This window comes from Solanum dulcamara, chromosome 4, assembly GCF_947179165.1.
Source record: "Solanum dulcamara chromosome 4, daSolDulc1.2, whole genome shotgun sequence".
NCBI lineage: Eukaryota > Viridiplantae > Streptophyta > Magnoliopsida > Solanales > Solanaceae > Solanum > Solanum dulcamara.
In genome coordinates, this window is record NC_077240.1 from 29951031 (window position 1) to 29973291 (window position 22261).

At 33.8% G+C, this 22261-nt stretch overlaps 2 protein-coding genes and 1 pseudogene across 2 annotated transcripts; 2 read left to right on the forward strand and 1 right to left on the reverse strand.

Annotated features, from left to right (window-relative positions):
• The first annotated feature begins 1793 nt into the window (after nucleotides 1-1793).
• LOC129887231 (translocase of chloroplast 159, chloroplastic-like) lies at nucleotides 1794-6302 on the forward strand. The gene has a single exon (XM_055962240.1). The coding sequence runs from the start codon at nucleotides 2071-2073 to the stop codon at nucleotides 6190-6192; it is 4122 nt and encodes a 1373-aa protein (XP_055818215.1). The 5' UTR covers nucleotides 1794-2070; the 3' UTR covers nucleotides 6193-6302.
• Nucleotides 6303-9196: 2894 nt separating this feature from the next.
• On the reverse strand, nucleotides 9197-11391 carry LOC129884154 (uncharacterized). Its single transcript, XM_055958502.1, has 3 exons — nucleotides 9840-11391; nucleotides 9427-9491; nucleotides 9197-9289 (listed from the first exon to the last, which is right to left on the reverse strand). The coding sequence occupies exons 1-3, from the start codon at nucleotides 11389-11391 to the stop codon at nucleotides 9197-9199; spliced, it is 1710 nt and encodes a 569-aa protein (XP_055814477.1).
• A 5232-nt stretch (nucleotides 11392-16623) lies between these two features.
• Nucleotides 16624-20348, forward strand: LOC129884155 (BTB/POZ domain-containing protein At1g55760-like; annotated as a pseudogene).
• The last annotated feature ends 1913 nt before the right edge of the window (nucleotides 20349-22261 follow it).

The following is a 22261-nucleotide window of genomic DNA, read 5'->3' on the forward strand; positions in this document are numbered from 1 at the left end:
CCACGATATAACCCCAAATTTGATTCCGTCAACTCTCCTACACCAAATTCCATATTTCGGAACTGACGAATTGAAAGAATTCCATTATGAGACTCAGAACTCCGAATGACACCGAATATCACTATTTGACAACTTAAACCTTCAACACTCCAAAACTTTCCAAAAATCTTAACTTTTCAAGGAATTTCACAAAACCAACTTTGAATACTATTCACACATGACTCGGGACAACTACTGGGAGGGATAAAATGGTCATTTTAAGAAAATTACCAAAATGACCTTCAGGGTCATCTTAATAACCACCAAATTTCCACTATATATTCTCTAAAAAATATATTTAGCGGCACTTAAACTATTGTCATTAATTAATTATCGCTAAAAATCATTTTTGAATTTTTGATGTAGTGATTATATTTTCAGTTTTAATGAAAATTATCAATCCACGTTGTTGATACGTATTTACATCACATATTTTTCCAACACATCAATATTAATGCCACATAAGTGCAGTCAATGATGAAAAATATTTAAAAGATTGGGTTTTATTTTAAGTGTTCATAACAAAGTCGTGAGTATAAGTGTCAAATTGACAATTCAACCAAATATAAAAGTATCTAAGGTCATTCCGTCAATTTAAAATTCAAATTAACTGTTCAATCAAAAGTACTCAAAAAATATTAACGTATAGGAAGAATCAAATATATCCCTAAATCTTCCTAGAAGCATCAAGTATATCTCTATAAGATTTTTTTAAATACGAAATAAAAAAAAAATTATTTAATTTTTCCACTCTCATTAAATGAAAAAAATATATTTATATTATTAATAATAAAAATATATGTAAATCACTTTTATAATAAGAGATATTAATTCACAATGTTAAAATATATCAAACCATTTTTCCTTAAAACGAAAAAAAGAAATGTAAACGCAATCCACGTTTTGTAAAGAAACACAAAAGGCAAAAGAAATAGTGACGTGATACACACGCCTATGATTAGCAATATCAAAGAGGCATGTCAATTTTTATTTTTCTGCTATATAGAAGCATGAGTAAGAATAGTTGGTATCAATATGTATGCTTAGAATCATTAATTAGTAGGTAGTATTTTAGTTATTTAAGTTTGGTTTTGAATTTTGATTGATCCATATAATTTAATTTGTGTGTATTACTTTGCTAATTTTTGACCCTTTAGCCCTTTGAGAGTTTTAATTTGTTTGTCTTTTTTTTAAAATTCATTATATATTTAAAATTATGTAAAAAGTACTGTAATATAATTATTTACGACTTAAAATATTTAAAAAGCATACATAAATTTTGATTGATTCTCGAAATTCTATTAGTATCACATAAATTGAGACAGAGAAAATATCATATATTATTTGAAATAACGTAAAAAGAACTGAAAGTTAGAATAATTAACAACTTCAAATTTTAAAGACACATAAAAAATGTAAATGATTTTTGAAATTCTATTAGTATCACATAAATTGGGACAAAATGGTAACATATATTATTTGAAAATTACGTAAAATATACTATAACAACTTAAAATATTTAAAAGTCATATAATAAATTTGATTGAGATATAGGGAGTAACATATATTATTGAAAATTATGTAAAAAGTAATATAAATTAGAATAATTAACAACTTTAAATATCTAAAATCTTATTAAAAAATTAATTAACTCTCCAGATTTTATTCCGATCAGATAAATTAAAACAAAAATAATAATAAATATTGGACCGTTGATGGTGTCTAGTAAAAATAAATACAAGAGAAGGCATGAAATAAGGCGAAAAGACGTCCAAGAAAATTACAACCCCTCAGCCTTATCGCCATGGTTTAATGTTTATGTGTAACATTGTCTAACCAAGAAAATTTCAGCCTCTACCAATCATGAGCTCATTCACCAACAACAAACACAAAACACCAATCTTGGAAAAACCCAAAAAGCAAACCCTAGCCTAAACCCCATTTCACCGTCTTTTCTTGGTATCCCTTTCCCCCTGTTTTTGTGTTCTTGTGTGTGTGTTTTTTATATAGGTGGGACTTGTTTTTGTCACCATGGACTCAAAGATTTATGGTGTTCCACTTTCTACAACACAAGGGAGCCCACCTCCAAATGTCCCTCTTTTCACTTCAACAGGTATTAGAGCTCCTCTTACTAATGATGATTCTGACTTTGAATACTCTATTTCTGCTAATGGACAAAAGGATAATAATAGCAGTTATTATGGTAGTGACACTGGTTTTGACTCTGAAGGCTTTGTTAGTGGTGAGGATGAGTTTGAAACTGCTTCTGAAAGGCTATTTGTGTCTGACTCAGATGAGCAAAATCTTGAACAAACTCATTTTGCTAATCAATTTGTTGTTTCTAGACCATTTGTGAAAAACCCAGATGAAGAAATTGTTGAAAGAGGTAGTAGTGTGGGGGATTATGATGACTCTATGTCTTCTTTAACCGACCCATATGCAGAAACCATTGAAGGACATGATGAATATAGTGATAGACCTTTGGTTGCAGATAGGGAAATTCTTGAAGGACATGATGAATATAGTGATAGTCCTTTTGTTGTGGATGAGCTAGCTACAGTGATATCTATGGATGGGTCTGATAAAGATATTTCCCTTTCGGGAACTAGAGTTGTTGATAGTGCAACTCGAGGCATTCCAATTGCACAGTTGTCCTGGGACAGTGAAGATGATGAGTACTTGAGTACTGGTGTTCTAGAAGACAATGATGTTTCAGGTGCCTTTAGAATTCCAAATGCAGTGGTGTTGGACAGGTTAGATAGTGCTCCAAAAGTTAGAATCTCAGATGTTTCGGATGGTGATGAGGATGAATCAGCGTCTGAGAATGTGATACAATCTGGGATGGCAGAGGACTTGATCTTTACAAAAAATGTTGAGATAGTTTCGGGTTCCGACAGTAAAGAAGAGGATAAAGCTGAAGTTGACACTGTTCAGAATTTCATAACGGAGGGAGGTGAGGCCAATGATACTTTAGAAGGAGGAGAAGTTTTGTATCAGGCTGCAATTAAAGAATCTACTTTGTTGGGACAAGAGTTGGACAATGATGAAAAGCTTTTAGCAGAAGAAAGTGAAATTCTTGATAGTAGTGCAGAGGCAAAAAGTGCAGATTCGTCTCATGATATTAAGCCTTCTGATACTGCTTACACCAGCCCAAGGGAAGAAAATAGAGCATCAAAATTTGGAGCTGATGAATTGAACTCTGGAAACAGCATCATCTTACTTACTGGAGCTTCTGGGGACAGTCAGAAATCAGAAAGTAAGGAGGACGGGGTTTATCAAGGAAGTGATTGTCACGATATTGCCACTAGAACTGAAACCGAATTTTATCATACATTCATCAAGGATAGTGAAGTTGAGAGCTTTGAGTGCACTGACATTTCAGTACCACCAACAGCTGAAGAACAAGTATATTCTAGTGCAAGCTCTTCATCAGATGTTACTTGGTCCTCCAAAGTTGAAGATGATTTACCTAAGTTATCAGATAAAACACAACACACAGAGGCTTGTTTAAATCTGGACTTAGAAACCAACTGCAAAGACATTGATACAGTCAAATTGTTCAAAAATGAAGAAGTCCCATTCTTACAGGAAAATGATGAAAGTTTGACCTTTGATGGATCAGGTGGTATAAAACTTATCGTTGATCAGTTGGACCAACAAATAGCCACTGCTGACTATGCTGGAGAGGTTTCTCAGGGTCATTTACCTAAGGTTGATGGTGAGATTGTGACAGACTCAAATGAAGAGGTAGATACAGACGAAGAAAGTGAAGAGAATGAGATGTTTGATGCAGAAGCACTGGCTGCGCTGCTGAGGGCTGCTACCGGTGTTGGGCCTGAAGGTAGAAATGTTACAATTCCATCAGCTGATGGTACACAGGTCTTTTCTCTGGAGCTTCCTAGTAGCTTGGGATCCACATTTTACTCGTCTAGACCTGCTCAACCAACCAATGCAGATAAGTTTCCTCTATCTGAGAATAAGACTGAAGGTATACCAGAAGGAATTTTGAGTGAAGAAGAAAAGAAGAAGCTTGATAAATTACAACAGTTAAGAGTAAAATTTTTGCGGCTCATCCACAAGCTAAACCGGTCTCCTGAAGATTCCATAGCTGCACAGGTCTTATACCGGTTAGTTCGCGCTGCAGGGAAGTCAGCCTCTCAAGTATCAAGCCTTGATTCTGCCCAGAAGGTAGCTATGGAGTTAGAAGCAGAGGATACCGACAGTTTGAATTTTTCTCTGAATATCCTGGTTATTGGTAAAACAGGAGTTGGTAAGAGTGCAACAATAAACTCAATCTTTGGTGAAGCCAAATCAATAGTAGATGCATTTGTACCTGCAACTACCAAGGTGAAGGAGATAATTGGACAACTGGATGGAGTTACATTGAACATCTTGGATACTCCTGGTTTCATATCTTCCCCGTCGGAGCAATCCTTTAACCGAAGAACTTTGGTGTCCATAAAGAAACATATGAAGAAATGCAGTCCTGATGTAGTCCTCTATGTCGACCGCATTGACACACAGTCTAGAGATCTTGGTGATCTACCATTATTGAAGTCCATCAGTAGTTATCTTGGTCCATCAATATGGCGTAATGCCATAGTTACCCTGACACATGCTGCTTCAAGTCCTCCAGATGGACCCTCTGGGTATCCTGTAAGCTATGAAATGTTTGTTGCTCAGTGCTCCCGTATCATTCAACAGTTAATTGACCACTCCATAGGTGATCCACACACGATGAATGTTGGGTTGATGAGTCGTCCATTTGCTCTTGTTGAAAACCACTCAGTCAGTCCAAAGAATGAGAGAGGAGAAATATTGCTCCCAAATGGAGAAAATTGGAGATCGCAGCTTCTGCTTCTGTGTTACTCAATAAAGATTTTATCAGAAGTAGATTCCATCATGAAAGATCAGAATCTTCATGACCACAGAAAGCTTTTTGGCTTCCCCAAGCGTTCACTTCCTTTACCGTACTTTTTATCTTCACTGTTACAATCAAACGTTCATCCTAAAGTCCAAGCTGGTGAGGATATGGACTCAGATATTGAGCTGGCATATTCATCTGATTCTGACCAAGAAGTTGAAGATTATGATGACCTTCCACCTTTCAGACCTTTGAGGAAATCTCAAATTGCGAAGCTAAGCAAGGAGCAGAAGAAAGCATATTTTGACGAGTATGATTACCGTGTGAAGCTGCTTCAGAAGAAACAATGGAGGGAGGAGTCAAAAAGGCTTCGGGACATGAAGAAGAAAGGCAAGGCAGAGATAGGTGATTACATGGAAGAAGGTGCTGATCAGGAAACAGGGAGCCAAGCAGGAGTAGGAATTCCTTTACCTGACATGGTGCTCCCAAATTCTTTTGACGGGGACAATCCAACTTATAGATACCGGTATTTAGAACCTTCGTCTCAACTTCTTGCAAGGCCTTTAATGGACTCCCTGGGATGGGACCACGATTGTGGATATGATGGTGTGAGCATTGAGGATCACCTCGCTGTTGCAGGTCAGTTTCCTGCAGTAATAGTTCTTCAGCTCACGAAGGACAAGAAAGAGTTCAACATCCACTTGGATTCAGCTGTTTCAGCAAAGACGGGGGAGAAAGGATCAACTATGGTTGGGTTCGACATTCAACCTGTAGGAAAGCAACTTGCCTACATTTTGAAGGGAGAAACAAAAGTGAAAAATCTGAAAACAAATAAAACAGCTGCAGGGGTGTCCATTACTTTCTTGGGTGACAATTTAGTGACGGGATTGAAATTGGAGGACCAATTTGCCATTGGTAAACAGTTAGTTGTGGTGGGAAGTACTGGCACCATCAGGTCTCAGGGTAATGCAGCATATGGAGCCAACTTAGAGTTGCGACTGAGAGAGAAAGATTACCCTGTTGGCCAGGACCAAAGTTCACTCGGCCTTTCTTTGATGAAATGGAGAAATGATCTCATATGGGGATGCAATCTGCAATCTCAGTTCTCTGTGGGAAGGAATTCCAAGATTGCTGTTAGGGCCGGATTAAACAGCAAGAAAAGCGGGCAAATCACAGTTAGGACAAGCACCTCAGATCAACTACAGATTGCTGTTTTAGGACTTCTGCCAATTGCTAGAGCGATAATGATGACCCTTTTTCCACAGACAAGTGGAAAGAACTTAATGTAGTAGTTGTATCTTAGACAAATGCCAGTTGCACCTCCATTTTTTTAGTGGTAGTTTTCTTGTATTTGTCCATTAAGTCTCTCAAGTTCTCAATCAAAGTACTTCCTTTCAAATCATGAGTTGTACTATACTAACGGTACCTTTCATCAAATGTTGTGAGTTATTGCATCTACGTTTGGGGGGGTGGGTGGGGGGTGGGTGGGTTATATGTGATCAAAATGCTAACGAGGGCATTTTTCTTCCACTTCTCAATTTTCTATTATACTAGTTTAAAGTACGTGCGATGCACTTGTATGTGACGACAATATGAAAATTACATACAAAAATATAGTTTAAATAAGGAAATGTTGAAGTAGCAAATTTTAAAGTACTAAATATTAGAACTTCTTACATCTAACAAATAATTATAATAACACACTCAATATAATCCCTCAAAATAAAATCTCGGAAGGGTAAATGATAAAGATTAATTAAAACAACAAATTAGAACAATGACAAAGTTATTAGAAAGAGAGAATTATGGAGATATAAAAGTCGTAGGTATGATAAAACAAAAAAAAAGTATTTTAAGCAAAATAATGGAGGGCTCAAAATCTAATTTAAAGTCATTAGTGGTATTTAAATTTGTGTTAGGATACCAAAACAATGAATAGAAAAAAGGATTCCTACGGCAATTTTTTACTTTTCAGGAAATATAGTAGAAGTGATTTGTATTCGGATATAGTTTGATCAACTTTAAAATACCAAAAAAGGTATATATGTAAAAGTCCTAAATATTATGATAATAACTAAATAATAATTATTTAAGAAAAATAGTAAATAATTATTTATTGACATAATATATATAAATTGATATGCTTACCTTAGATTTAACTTTTTTATCCAATTTGAGTTTCGTAAATTAATAGTGTCACATAAATAAATATTAAGGAAGAATAATATTTTTTAAAATAACTAAAAAAAGAAAAATGACAGAATATAAAAGAAATTATTACTATTTCGCTACCCTTTACGGATCCTGTCTGATAACAAATAATTTTAAAATATAAAAATTATATGCATGTTGATAAGAGACAATCTTAGAACTCATACCATATATTTTTGGTTTTCTTCAAATCAACTCGTAATCAGAAGTTTTAATCACACATCTAAATAAATCTTTATTTACCTGCTCAAGAATATTGAAGATCAATTAGTAATGATTTATACAAATTTATTTATATATTGATTGAAGAATGTTTAATAGCTTTAAAAAGACAATACAAAGAGACAACAAATATATATAAGAAAAACATCAAACATCAAATAGAAATAATTGAGCTCGACGATCTTATTTAAGACCCAAAATTCAAAAATAGTATTTAATTAAAATTCTTTTTATATTCCTTCTCCCAAAATAAATTATATATGTTAGTTAGACCAAACAAAAGGATCATCGACTTATTTTCATATACTTGTCTTTCCTTTTATATAAAATATTATAAAAGTAATTTGTGTAAAGGTTGCCTAATGCTATATTATTTTAAAAACTTATTCTTAGAGTAGAAAGTAAATAAAAGGATTGGTCAGTTGAGTTTGATTAGTTTTAGGATTCCTTTTTCATAATTGGAGCACGATTAGAAAGACTTGTCAATTTAATTTTTATTATGTTTATTATAGTCAATGTTTAATATTGTTAAAATAATGATGTAATAATTGAAGAAGATGGTGAAAAATTAATTTTGTCTAAAGTGGAGTCGCTTACCCAATGGACCACTTAGAATAGACCGAATCGAAGGCGGTAAGCATTCTGTAATCATTCCAAGTTTTCCAGGCTGCCCATTCTCCCCCCTGAAAAGTATCACGACCATAAAGAGAAGAAAAGGGAGATTGCATGTTGATAACAGAAAATGGCAATCTGTTGATTAAATACACTGCAGTAGTGAATGCTTCAACCCATAGATACTTTGGTACTCCATTATTTATCATCAAAGTCAAAGCCATTTCAACTATAACTATATGTCGGTGTTTTCTTCCGGACACCCCATTCTGCAGCGGAGTATGAACACACGACAGCTCACGTTTGATTCCTATCTTCAGGAGCATGAAATTTTAATGAAGGGCAAAAAGTTCAATCAACATTTTAAAGGTCTTTGTGCTTTTAATATAGTATATAAATAAGAACAACGGTGAATCAAGACATAAAGAAGTGAAATTTGTGTTCGTTGTCTGTGTTATATAATATGAAAGCATGACGTAAGAGTTTTAGGGTCGTTTGGTTTGAATTCAAGTTATGCTAGGTTAAGTGATGTTGGAATAAGTTATGTTGTTATCTTGATATTATTTCTTATTGACTGTTTGATTTGTTGTACTAAAAATAATATCCATTACATACTTCCTAAAAATAAGTCATTTGTTTACACGTTTTATCTTATTTAGCTTTGTGTATATTTTCTTTATGGTAGAGCTTTAATTATTCATTTTTAAAAATAAAACCTCCGCCTTATTTAGCTTAAGTATTTTTATGTATGAATTCTCACGAATTTTCTTTGTGATATGAGCAACATCATTAAGTTATCTACGATAACAATCATGAAAACAACTATTTGGCCAAAGTGCAGCAATAATGGCCACAAATGTAGCAGCAATCAGAGCAACCTTTCTCAAATATGCAACTCGGTTTAGACCTCAAAGAATTATCCGAAATACAACAGGAATTTGGCCATAGGTTGTGGCATTTTTCGGATATGCAACACGCTTTACAAATATATATGTGTTTCAAGTGTAATTTTTTCATTTAATAAGGTTATATTCCATGACAATTTATGATGGAATGGAATAACTTATTCCGATACTAATTATTAATCACGGAATGATAATTTCTTAATATCTAATATTAAATATCAATTAATAGGGATAGTGTGATAAAATAAATGGGTGTTCAAATATAACAAGTAAAAAAGCGAATAGAGGGAGCAAATAACAATGTGGGCAAGAAGTATTTAGCAAGAAAAGCGAAAACATAGAGCTACACTTCTTCTTCCTCTTCAGTACGCTTGTATGCATTCAACAGAAGGATAGAAACAGTTTCTGCAATTGGAAATATTCTTCCTGTTTCACCCTAAAAGATGCAAATTTAATCATCAAGAATTACCATGAATCCAGGCAGTGGCGGAGCCAGAAATTTTATGAAAGGGGTTCAAAAAAAATTAAACACGCTAATCATATCCATAAATAAATGGGTTGGGTCAAATATACCTGTTTTGCAAGAAGCAGGGGTCTTTCTACAAGTTTTTCAGTTTTTTTTGAATTCTCTTTAGCTCCTAAAAGTGCAAATAGAGAGCAAACATAAACTTTTACATTCAAAAAGACTTAAAATAAACACCAACTCAAAGTAAAAGCACTCTTCCTCCACAAAAAAAATTTGACATAAAATGGCTTCAAAACAATACAAAAACACCCTGAACAATAGAAATTATTATATCTTGATATGTATTACAAAACATAGTGATAATTACACCACCTTGAATGGGGATTAAGAAACCAAACACACGAATAAGCCTATCAAAACATTGTTTTACAATTGAAATTCAACTACATACACTATTACAATTGTATTCTACGAGGTTTCATATCTTGAAATGTCTTAATTATAGCATCATTAGAAATACTATCAAATACATCTTTTTCTAAGTAAGGCACCAAACAACCACTAAAAAAATCATCACTCATTTGGCTCCGCAAGTCATTCTTGATAAACTTCATTGTCGAAAAAGCTCTTTCAACGGAGGCAGTGGCAACTGATAGAAGTAGAGCAAGTTTCACTAAGCGGAATACCAAAGGATAAGTAGAATGTTTCTTTTTCTCAACTAATCTTTTGGAAAGATCACAAAGCCCATTTAGATAGGAGAACCTTTCATCAACATCACGAACATCAACAACATAACTTGCAAGTTGATTCTCAAGAGCACTCATATTAGATTCATCAAAGTCATCCAGATATAACTTCGCCATTCTCATTACTTTTTTGATGTCAAAATTTAAAAATGAGTTAATTGAATTTAAGCAAGCAATTCCATAGAGCAAATCGGTAGTCACCTCATCAAAACGATCATTAAGTTCTTGAAGTTGCCAATCAATAATATTGCAAAAGACTTCAACACGATAATGATGTAAGATTGTATAGTTAGCAAGATTTCGTCGTGATTTTAAAGAGCTAACACATGGCTCCTCAAATTTAGGTATCAAAACATCATGTTTGCTACAAAATGTAGATACCTTAGCAATAAGAGAGTCCCATTCATCATCCCTTAAAACCTGCAACCTTCTCTTTGCTACTTCAACAAGTAGCGTGGCATTTGCAATATCTTTCTCCTTTTTTTGTAAGCATTTATTAAGCTCATTTATAATTGCTAAGACATATCTCATCAAATGCAACATGAACGCAACCTCATATGTTCGGCAAGCTTCGAGATGTCCCATTGCCTTAACTCTTTTATCCAAATTTCGTGCATCAAGAGCAAGTGATTCAAGAACATCAAGAATAGAGCCAAACATAATAATTAAATTATTAAATGATTTATAATGAGATCCCCAATGAGTGTCACAAGCTCTTGAAAGACCAAGTTGTTGATTCAAGCTCCTACCGGTTGTAAGTTCACCCATATCTAATGCCTCTTTAATTGTTTCTTTTTGAGAATCACGTAATTCATCCATACGTTTAAAAGAAGATCCCAATACATTTAAAATATTTGAGATCAATACTACAAGTTTTCCCACTTCAATACACTTTTTAGAGACCCCAACAAGAGTTAGTTGAAGTTGATGAGCAAAACAATGAATGGAATGATCCGATCTACTTTCTTGCCTAATCAATATTTTAAGGCCATTGATCTCACCTTGCATATTGCTTGCCCCTTCATAACATTGTCCACGCACACTTGATGGACTCAAAGAATGTTGAGCAAGTAAATTAACAATTGCCTCCTTTAGAGATGAAACACTAGTATCTTGAACATGAACAATGTCAATAAGTCGCTCCATCACAAATCCCTTTCTATCAATATATCGAAATACAATAGCCATTTGCTCCTTGCGTGACACATCAAATGATTCATCAACTAGCAAGGCAAAGTAATCACCATTTAATTCCTCAAGAATAACTTTAACGGTCTCTATTTTACATGCACTCACAATATCTTTTTGAATCATTGAAGAAATCATTTGATCATTTTGAGGAGCATGTTCTAGTACATAATCACAAATTTTATCATATTTTTTTGCATACCATGAGATAATTTCAAGAAAGTTACCCCTACTAAGTGATGATTTAGATTCATCATGACCTCAAAATGCAAATCCCTGAGTTATGAGAAGTCTTACTGCATTAACTGAATCACTTAAGTGATCCAATATCCATACTTGAGTTGATTAGATTGCCTCTCAAATGCAAATTGAATAGACTGCCGTTGTCGTAATAAATCTTGACATTTCCTTTTTGATTGATTATGTATGCTATTTGGTAGACCAATATGTTTGTCAAGACTATTCTTTTTATTCCAACTCTTAAACCCAACACTTGAAAATACTTCACCTCCTCATTGATGAATGTTATGGTCTTTAAATAGATAAAACTACAAACAATAGACTACATCTTTATTAACACTATACTCCAACTAATCATGATATACATCATCAAACCATTCATGATTAAAATGACATATTGATCCAGAAATATTTGTTTGAGGATACTCATGCACCGCTAGACGAGGTTGACAAGGACCATTCAAAAGGTATGCTCTTCTAATAACATCACGATGATTTGGATGATAGTTCAATATTGAGATTCTTTCACCAGGATCAAACTTTAAAGAACCCAAATCAAATTCTTGAGAAGAATGTAATGATACTTCCGAATGATTAGCATTTTCTTCTTGGTTAGATTGACTATGACTATGAGAGGCTAAACTTGATTTTGAAACTTTGGTGAAATACTTCTTCATTGAAGCTTGAGACTGAATCATAAAGAGCACATAAATAATACAATAAATACCATTATACCAAAGTCAAATAGAATTCTAAAAATTTTTAGAACAAAAAAAAAGAAGAAGAACTAAGAACTTAAAGGCTACAACAACGAGCAACGGGTAGCGGCAACGGAGAACGGAAAGCAGCCAGAGCCAGCAGCAAAGAGCAGCAAACAGTCGATTGGAGAAGAGAAGAGTTGGGGAGAAAATAAAATAATGAAATCCCTAAAAATTAGAAAAAGATGGTTTTTTTATTTATTGACTTTTCAATTAAAGATTTAAAATTTTAAAAAATTAATATGTTAAGAAGTCGTTTTTAATTACCATTTAATTTAAAAAACGCCAAAACTAAGCCTAAAACGTAGCTAAAATCTAGAAAAAAAAGCGTGGTTATTCGAATTCGAACCCGCGAGCTGAGACAAGCTAAGGAAAAATATTAAACCCTCTTTGCCACTGAGCTAATTCTTTGGCTTATGCTCAGGGGGTTCAATATTAAATATATACACATAAATTAAAAAAAATATTTTATATATACAGTGTAATTTTTTAACGAAAGGGGTTTGGATGAACCCCCTGGAGCCAATGTAGATCCGCCCCTGAATCCAGGCATACCATTCTCTCTTCTCTTCTTTTCTTTTTTTCTTCTTCCTCCCTTTTGGATTATGTATTTAAAACCCTGATTTCTTTAAAACATTGCAATGACCCTCTTGGTCTCTTTTTCTAGATCTGCTGGTTCTTAGTCATAAATAGTTGTAGCTCTTTTGTGTATCCATCAGGCTTATGGGGGTCCGTTTGAATTTTTACTTAAATTGCACATGAGTGTTCCTTTTGGAATTATGGGAGTCTAGTTAGGTTATAGCTGGTTACTTATCTTTCTTTTCTGCTCTTTCTCAGACTCATGTGCTTCTTGGTTAGCCGATTGTTATCGTTTCGTTCGTTTGACCTCTGGTGCTATTGCTCACTTTTCATTATTGTCTTTACTTTTCAAGCTCAGTCGACCTATGATTCCTACTGGGTACCTATTGTTTTGGTACTCATACTATACTCTACATCTATTTTTGTGATGCAAGACCGAGCACCAGTCACCAGCGTTGATATCGAGCCAGCTGCAGGTTATTCAGAGACCGAGGATGAGCTCATGGCGTCTTGGATCAGCTTGTCTCGTTTCATTTACATATTGACTAGTTTTTTGTATTTGAGATAAATCTGTATATTTTTGGTCCACTTGGGACTTGCACTCTTTTGTAGTAACTCTGTACATGTGACAACCACGTTTTGAGATTAGATCTCTTATCTTATCTTCTGTTGTGTTCCTTAAATTATATCTTGTTTCTCTTGTTTTGGTCGTTTCTACCCGATATGCCTGTTACTTGTCATTTCAAAGTATGGATTGAATTACCTACTGGTGGATTATGATAGGTGCCATCATGAATCGAGATTTTGGATTATGACAAATATCCTCTCTGATTGGCTTATTGCAAGTGCATTTTGCTTATAATTTACTTTTAAAAAGCCAATCCGAATGTCCTCTAATCGGAATTACTGTGATATAATTTTCTTAAATCTTAACCGTAGTTAAAAATGTGTGACTCGGTTTGTAAAAGTGGAGTTTTAGAAGAACAAGAAATAGATATTGAATCATTAATAACATTGATTTTGATTGTCTTATGATCTGTAGAGGTGATATCTACCTTTAACCTTTTAATTTAAACTTTTAATTATATTAATTCTCTCTATTTATTTTGATCATTTTTTGTTAAAATGTTCTTCACTTCACTTCATGCTTTAAGCGAAGCAAATCCTTGTTGTTTTTTTACTGATGGGTATTGTGTTCAACAATAATATTAGAAGAACAAAGATAAATAAAAAGTTTAAATATAATAACCAAATATCCGAGATCACCGAATTCATTGTGTCCTTAAGGAATTTAATTCCCTCACTGTATCCGAGGTTGTGGATTATTTCCTCGCAGGATAAAATGGATATATTTGTTAGGGAAACTCAAACTTCAATAACTTCAGCGAACTCAAAAGCCAACAATGAAATCACACAAAGACTCTACTTTGTTTGTAAGAAATGTATGCAGAAGAAAGAGAAAATTCGATGCAGAAAACAGAGAGAAAGCCTCTCTATTTATAGCCAACAATAGATGCGAACTCACCTGTTCAGAACAGTCTTATATGTTCAGAATAGGCATTGTGTCTTTTGGGAAAAGAAATATATGTTTGGAAGAAACAAGTCCTTTCCAAATCCGCTGATTTTAAATTAATTCCATTCCACAAATTAATTAGTTAATTCTGCTCAGCGAATTAATTAGTTAATTCCATTTCTCGAATTAATTAATTCAAATTAATTTTGTGAATTAATTAATTGATAAATAATTCAACGGATTAATATTAAGAAAAAAATTAATTAATGAGATTGATAAATAAATTTTATCTAAAAAGTTGTCAATCAAATCATTTGGCAAACCCAAAGCCAAAGCCAATGCCGAAGCCGAGCGAGCTAAGACGACGACGACGCGAGGGGGAACCCTCTACTTAACTTTTTAAAAGCTAAAAGAAGTGTTTCCTAATATAAGGACAATTTTTTTTTCTTATACAAATAAGGGAGAAATGACTTTTCATTTTCACTTCCTTTGGTTTCCCCACATTTCCCAATTCACACCTTACGTAAACCCAACAAACCCCCACATGAATGGATAATGACTATTACTTAAAACATATGTATGAAAAAACTGTATGATTCATAATTAAGGATTAATTGCATCTGATAAGTAGATTTTCCTTTGAACTTTCCATAATGAACATATATCAGATATACTCGATCAATTGATAGGTTTGATATCTTTAAACCGTCGAGATTTGGTGTCTACCTAGACAACATAAATCACACAATCAACTTTTTAACTATTTTTGGTTTTTATTGTTTTGTTCGTTTCATCCATGAACACTTCCTGGTTCATAAGTGCGAGAGAACTGGCCTTACTGGATTTTCCTTGAAGCGTCTTACACTTCACACTTAAATAGGTAATTTCTAAATGTGTTATCTCGTAAATACATCATTTGATATACGCTGCATCAAATTTAGAAATCATTGAAAGGTCCTAATGCCTTATCCTTATTACTGAACATTGTCTCATCATAGGAACGGACCATATGCTTTATTTTGACATTATTGAACCATCATCAATGACTTTATTTGATCTCCTTGAGCGTAAATCTTGGGATCTCTAGTCTTTTAGCTAGAGTTACCGCCATAATGATTTGTCCTCGGTCATAGTTCCATTTCCGTTGATGATCTCTCAACTCCCTCTCTAATTAGGCCTTTTGTAAGTGGATTCGACACAATATTCATTGACTATACATAGTGAATTGTGATAATTCCACTAGAGAGTAGTTGTTTAACGACATTGTTGCTTCATCGTATGTGATGAGACTTACCGTTATACATAACGCTTCCAGTTCTTCCTATTGTAGCTTGACTATCACAATGTATGTATATGAGCCATTGATTTGGGCCAAAATGGAATATCTTTTAAGAAATTCCATAGCCATTCAGCTTCTTCACCTGCCTTGTCCAAGGCAATGAACTCACACTCCATTATAGAGCAAGCTATACATGTTTGTTTGAATTATTTTCAGATATTGCTCCTCCACCAATGTGAAAACATATCCATTTGTGGACTTAGTTTTAGTTGACCTAGTAATTCAATTTGCATCACTATATCCTTCAACAACTGTCGGATACTTATTGAAATGCAAAGCAAAGTTTTGAGTGTGTTCTAAATACCCTAATTTACTTGTAGCACAAGCGATGTCTGATCGTGTAAAGTTTATGACGTACATCAAACTTTCCAACACTCTGGCATAATTCAATTGAGATTGACTTTCACCTTTATTCTTAGCAAGATCAAGGTTCACATCAATTAGTGTTTTTGCACTCTTGAAGTTTAAGTAATTGAATTTTTCAAGCATCATTCAGATATAATGAGATTGAGAAAAAGCTAGATCTTGAGGAGTTTTGTGAATCTTAATTCCTAATATCAAATCGGAAACTCCTAGATCTTTCATGTCAAACTTACTAGCAAGCATACACTTAGTAATATTTATGTTATATGCAATGTTTTTACTCTTTGTCAACATATCATCCACATATAAACAAACAATGACAACCTTATTTTGAGTGTTAAACACATTTATCACACACATTAATTTTAAAACCATTTGACAATATTGTATGATCAAATTTTGCATGTCATTTTTTGGGCGCTTGTTTTAGTCCATACAAAGACTTGACAAATCGAATCACCTTTCTTTCATTTTCAAGAACCATGAACCCTTCCAGTTGTTCCATATAGATTTCTTCTTCCAAATCTCCATTTAAGAAGGTTGTTTTGACATCCATTTGATGGATCTCCACTCCGTACATGGCAGCTAACACTATTAACACTCGAATTGATGTAATTCTAATTATCGGTGAGTACATATCAAAGTAACCAAGACCCTCACGTTGTCTAAATCCTTTGACGACAAGTCTTGCTTTATATTTATCAATAGTGCCATCATCTTTCATTTCCTTTTGAAAATCCATTTGGAACCTAAGGGTTTATTTTCAGGAGAAAGATCAAACAATTCTCACGTATGATTATTCATTATGGATTCAATCTCACTATTGACTATCTATTTTCAATATTGAGCTTCTGAATAAGTTATGGCTTCTTTGAAAGTTCGAGACTCATTTTAAAATAAAAATGTTAGAAATTCCAGTCCAAAGAAAGTCGAGGTCCTTTGACGTTTACTGCCTCTTAGATTTTCCTCGTTATGATCATTTTCTTTGTTTATTCCTGAGATCATTTATTTCCTTCATTGGATGATTCACATTCTCTTTTATACGGATATATGATTTCGAAGAATTCAACATTATCTAATTCAATTACCGTATTAATATAAATATCGGGATTTTCTGATTTATGAACCAGAAATTGATATGTTTTACTATTTGTAGCATATCCTATGAACACACAATCAACCATTTTTTGTCCTATTTTTACTCTTTTAGGGTTAGGAACTTGCACCTTAGTCAAACACCCCCACACTTTCAAGTATTGAAGGTTAGGCTTTCTTCCTTTCCATTTTTCATATGAAATAGATTGTGTTTTTCTATGGGGAACTCGATTGATTGTTCGACTAGCCGTAAGAATAGCTCCCCCCACAAGTTCGGGGGTAAACCAGAACTTATCAACAACGCATTCATCATCTCCTTAAGTGTTCTATTTTCCTTTTTGCAATTTCATTTGATTGTGCCGAGCGAGCGAGCGATGACGACGGTGCAAGGAGACATCCTCTATTTAACCCTTTAAGAGCTAAAGGAAGTGTTTCCTAATATAAAGACAAAATATTTCCTTTATTCTACCAATTTTTCCTTAACTTGGTTTCCCACATTTTCCAATTCTCATTTCTCAATTCACATCTTACATAAACCCAACATTTATTGCTTCACGCTTTTCTGAACACTGCTAAGAAGGAATTTCTTAAAAAATATATCGTTTTAGTTTTAATGAGATAACATGTATGTCCGGTTTTAAAGTATATATGATGCTACTGCATTACACTTCGTTTTATTCCTTCCCAGCGATTAGCTTATTAGAAAAGGCTTCTAGTATTATGGTTTGGATTACCTCTTTCAACAATTACACTTTTGAAAGTAAATTTACTTGATCAAGAGATACTAACACGTCCATCTAAAAGTGGTGTAAAATTCTTGCGTCCTTCTTGTTGATATAAAATATTTTTTCTCAATGTCTTTGTTCTCTGTTTTATAGCCTAAATATAATAGAGGACCAACTGGAGGTTAAGGCTACAACAACAACAACATACCGACTATAATTCCATAAGTAGGGGTGTGGGAATGGTAGATTATTGTAGAGAGATTGTTTTCGATAGAATCTTGGCTTAATAAAAAATAAAAAATTCAAAGCAGTTTGAAAAAGGAAGGGCTATATTAATTAAAACTTCCTTTTTTAACTACTTCATGGCCTAAGATAGTGGCAACTGTTAAAATTGCCAGTATAGTATTTTTTTGTTTATGGGTATTTGAATTTTGGGAAAATTTATCGAAAAAGGAAGACAGTTCAGTCTATGAATTATGATGTGTAATTGTATAATAGTGACAATTTTGAGTACTCGAGAGTGTACGTTGTGTTGATTGAAAATCTTTTTCTTTGATTGTGAAGGCACTTAGCCGTGGAGAAGAACATGACAATTTTGTTTGGCCAATTGAAGTTCCCTTAACTAGGAAGTTCATCATTGACGCTGAATTCCTTGATCTGAATACTGCATCGCCTAATGTACCATTCCCTCATCTATTCAGTTATTACTATGTTAATCTATGTTCAGACATTCATATGGAGCATAGCATAAACAATTCTTCTGATACCCAAAAACTTAATTTTGGTTGCGTCATGGTTCTTATTTGCTGCCAAAACTCTTATATTTGGATGCATTAGATTTCTTCCCAATCAAATCTAATAGCAATGGCAGATCCAACCATGAGCTCGCGGGTTCCGCAGAACCCAGTGTTTTGATGTCTAAACACTATATATATGTCGAAAATCAAGTATGGATAGAGTTGGATTTACTTTTCAGTACTCACAATGTCTTGATTCTGGATTAGCCAGTGCCTTAATTGATGTTCTGCTCCACAAATAAAAATAAAGCTTGTTCAACGGATGAGATGTTTCTAATGTTGCATTTCAAAACTTCTATAACCATCTGAAAACTTATACGTGGAAGATTACCGTAGTTTTCCTCATTCATGTTCATTTTTGTTGTATGAATTGGCAGAATGGAGAGCTGTGCTCAATATGAGCTGAAAAATTTACCGAGAAACAATCGAATGCAACTGCTCTGTCGTCACTTGGCCAAATTTTGTTTGAGAGAAACATACGGACATCATAATCAATGCTTCAGATGGAAGTATTGTAGCGCATCATGCAGTTATTGCTGCAAGGTCACCTGTCTTCCGAAGCATGTTCTCTCATGACCTCAAAGAGAAGGAATTATCCGCCATTAAAATCTCCAACATGTCAATAGAAGCTTGGTAATGCTTTCTGAATTACATTTACGGGAACATACAAAATGAAGAATTTTTAACCCATCCACTAGCTTTGCTTCAAGCACCTGATAAGTATGTCCTCTCAGATTCAAAGGAGGCATTTCATGGAAGTCTAGTGGAAGGCATTTGAGGCCAAAATATTTCTTGAGAGGCTGCAAACTGCTTCCCTTTATCAATTGCCGAAGCTGAAGCCCTGTTGTATGAGGTATCTCGTGAGGTTTAGTCAAAATAAAGTTCAGCATTCGAAATTATATTTTGATTGTCGCGATGATTATTTGGTTTTTGAAGATATTAGTCAGACTTAATAATCACTTTATATTATTTGTTTCATTTTGAAAAAATAGCTTCAAAAAAATATCTCATGAGAATAGTATAAATTATTCCTCTGTTGTTACTATTATAGTAAATACATCAAATTCCCCTTGAACGTGACATTAAAACTTATATTAGCATTTTGATTACACATTCGTTTAAATACCCCCTTACACTGCAATATCAATCTCACTATGAAAAGTGCATTACACATGCACCTCCTCAGTGCCACATCAATGCCACATTGAAGAATATTTAATTTGGATTTTTTAATTCTTTTTTTGTTTCTTTTAGATAGGTAAAAAATAGACAAAACTGAGAATTAATTCACGAATTTTAAAAAATAACCTAAAAAAAATCAATTCCACATATCCAAGATTTTCAATCAAACTTCAAGTTCATCACAATCAACAGACACTGCCATAAGTAGCGATCATGAAGCAACAATAAGTTGCTTCATCACAATTAAGAATAAGCAAGAATAATGCGATATAAAGGAATTCTCATTTACTGAATGAAAGGGAGTGGGGGTGGAGATTTTCAAAGAAGAAGAAAGAAGGTTGGGGGATGGAGGGTTCGAAGTCGAAGAAGAACGGGATGAGACGGATGTTGGCTGAGGGTAGCGGGGTTGGAAAAAAGGAGAAAGAGGGGTGGGGTTCGAAGAAGAAGAAGAAGGGAGTGATGCAGGTGGTGGCTGAGGGCGTCGGCAGGGGTGATAGGGTGTGAGGAAGAAGAAGGGGTGCGGTTGTTGGTAGATAAGGATGGTAGGGTGTGAGAAAGAAGAAACCTTATTGGCTGAAAAGATTTAGAAAAAAAAGGGATCTAATTGTTTTTACTCTTTATTTTGTCATCTTTTACGTGCTCTTTTTATTTTATTTGTCACGTCAGTTGTTTGGGTGATTTAAATTCACTTGAAATAAAATTAGGAGGGTAAATAATAAAGTTAAAGTGCTAAAGTAAGTTTAGGGGACAAGTTTGGAGGACTTTACGTTTTTACTCTTACGGTTACAGTGTGTTAATTTACTTTGTTCAAAAGTTGCTACATAATGTGGACAAACAAATTAATAAACATTTTCATTTTTGTAGAATATTGATGTCTTCCACTCTGAAATTGTGTCTCCAAAGTAGATATTTCTCCCTTCGATTCTGGCTTTCATTCTTGTCATTAAGTCACAAGATACTGATAAATTTTTCCATTTTCATATCATTATAACAGTGCTATCTATGATGAATTATGGGGATAGCATGACATGCCCAAATAACATGTTTTTCAAGATTTTCATTAATGAAGACAGTGGTTGAGTAGATTGTTTTTGTTTTTTTTTCCTATCCAGTTTTCTATCCATACGGTAAATAGACTCAACCGATAACAAGATTAATCATTTGCAATATAAGAGTTTAAAATGCAAAAATTAGAGTCTGCACTTTTTTATTCCCATATGTTTTAGTACTGATAGACTTTATATCGAAATGTTGTTCCAAAATGCCATAAAACTAACAACTACAAATGGTTAATGTTGTGCCCGTGCTACTTATCTAGTTTAGCAAGAAAAGCGGAAACAGAGAGCTATACTTCCTCTTCCTCTTCGATACCCTTGTGCTCAGTCAACTGAAGGATAGAAACAGTTTCTGCAATTGGTAATGTTCTTCTTGTTTCACCCTAAAAGATGCAAATTCAATCATCAAGAATTAGCATGAATCCAGGTATACCATTCTCTCTTCTCATCTTTTCTTTTCTTTTTTCTGCTTCCTCCCTTTTGGGTTATGTATTAAAAACCCTGATTTCTTTGGAAACAAGTTATGCAAATGATGCAAGAATTACTGATGCATCAATTATCTTGTGTTTTTTCATTCTATTAAAATTGGATATCTACAAATTATGCAAGATTAGTCAATTTCTTCTAGCAGATTCTAAAAGAGTTGTTGTTGGAGGGGAACAGTGATCCAATCTTACAGTCTCCCACTACACCACACTGGGAAGGTAGATTCCTCCTTAAATCGTCTAAATCAGACCATCCTTGAATAAACTTACCTACAATCGTAGATTGTAGGCATTCGAGCTTATTAATTCTTGTAACTTCTGCTTCCGTCCATTCTACAGTAGGCACACCACCATTATAAATGATAGATTTAATTAGGATTGGTTCAATATCCTTGGATATAACAATACATGATTCCAATACCTTTGCACTAAAAACCTTACTAAAACCCTTACCATAATCTAATGGTTTGGTTTTGATTTCATTAGCATTGGTAGGTAAAGACGGATCAATTAGATGAAGATGAGAGTCCAAGCCACCAACATCGACGACATGGTTAGGGGGCATGAGGAACCCTAGTTGCTATTTTCTAACCATGCTTCTAATGGTTATCACTTTTACTACGTTTTGTTATTAATCATATTATATGTGTGCAATAATAATTAGAGCCTTTACCAAAAAAATTCATTAGAGCCTATAATCAAATAAAAAAGATGTGCTAAATATTATGATTTATTCATAATTAAACAATTGCATGTAGTTAAAATTCAAAAAGAAATCATATAATAAGGAACATTAAGCTACTAATAATTACGACAACTTAAACAAAACCCCATCAATCATATAAAGGGTTAGGATCAAAGGCTATAAAACTTTAAT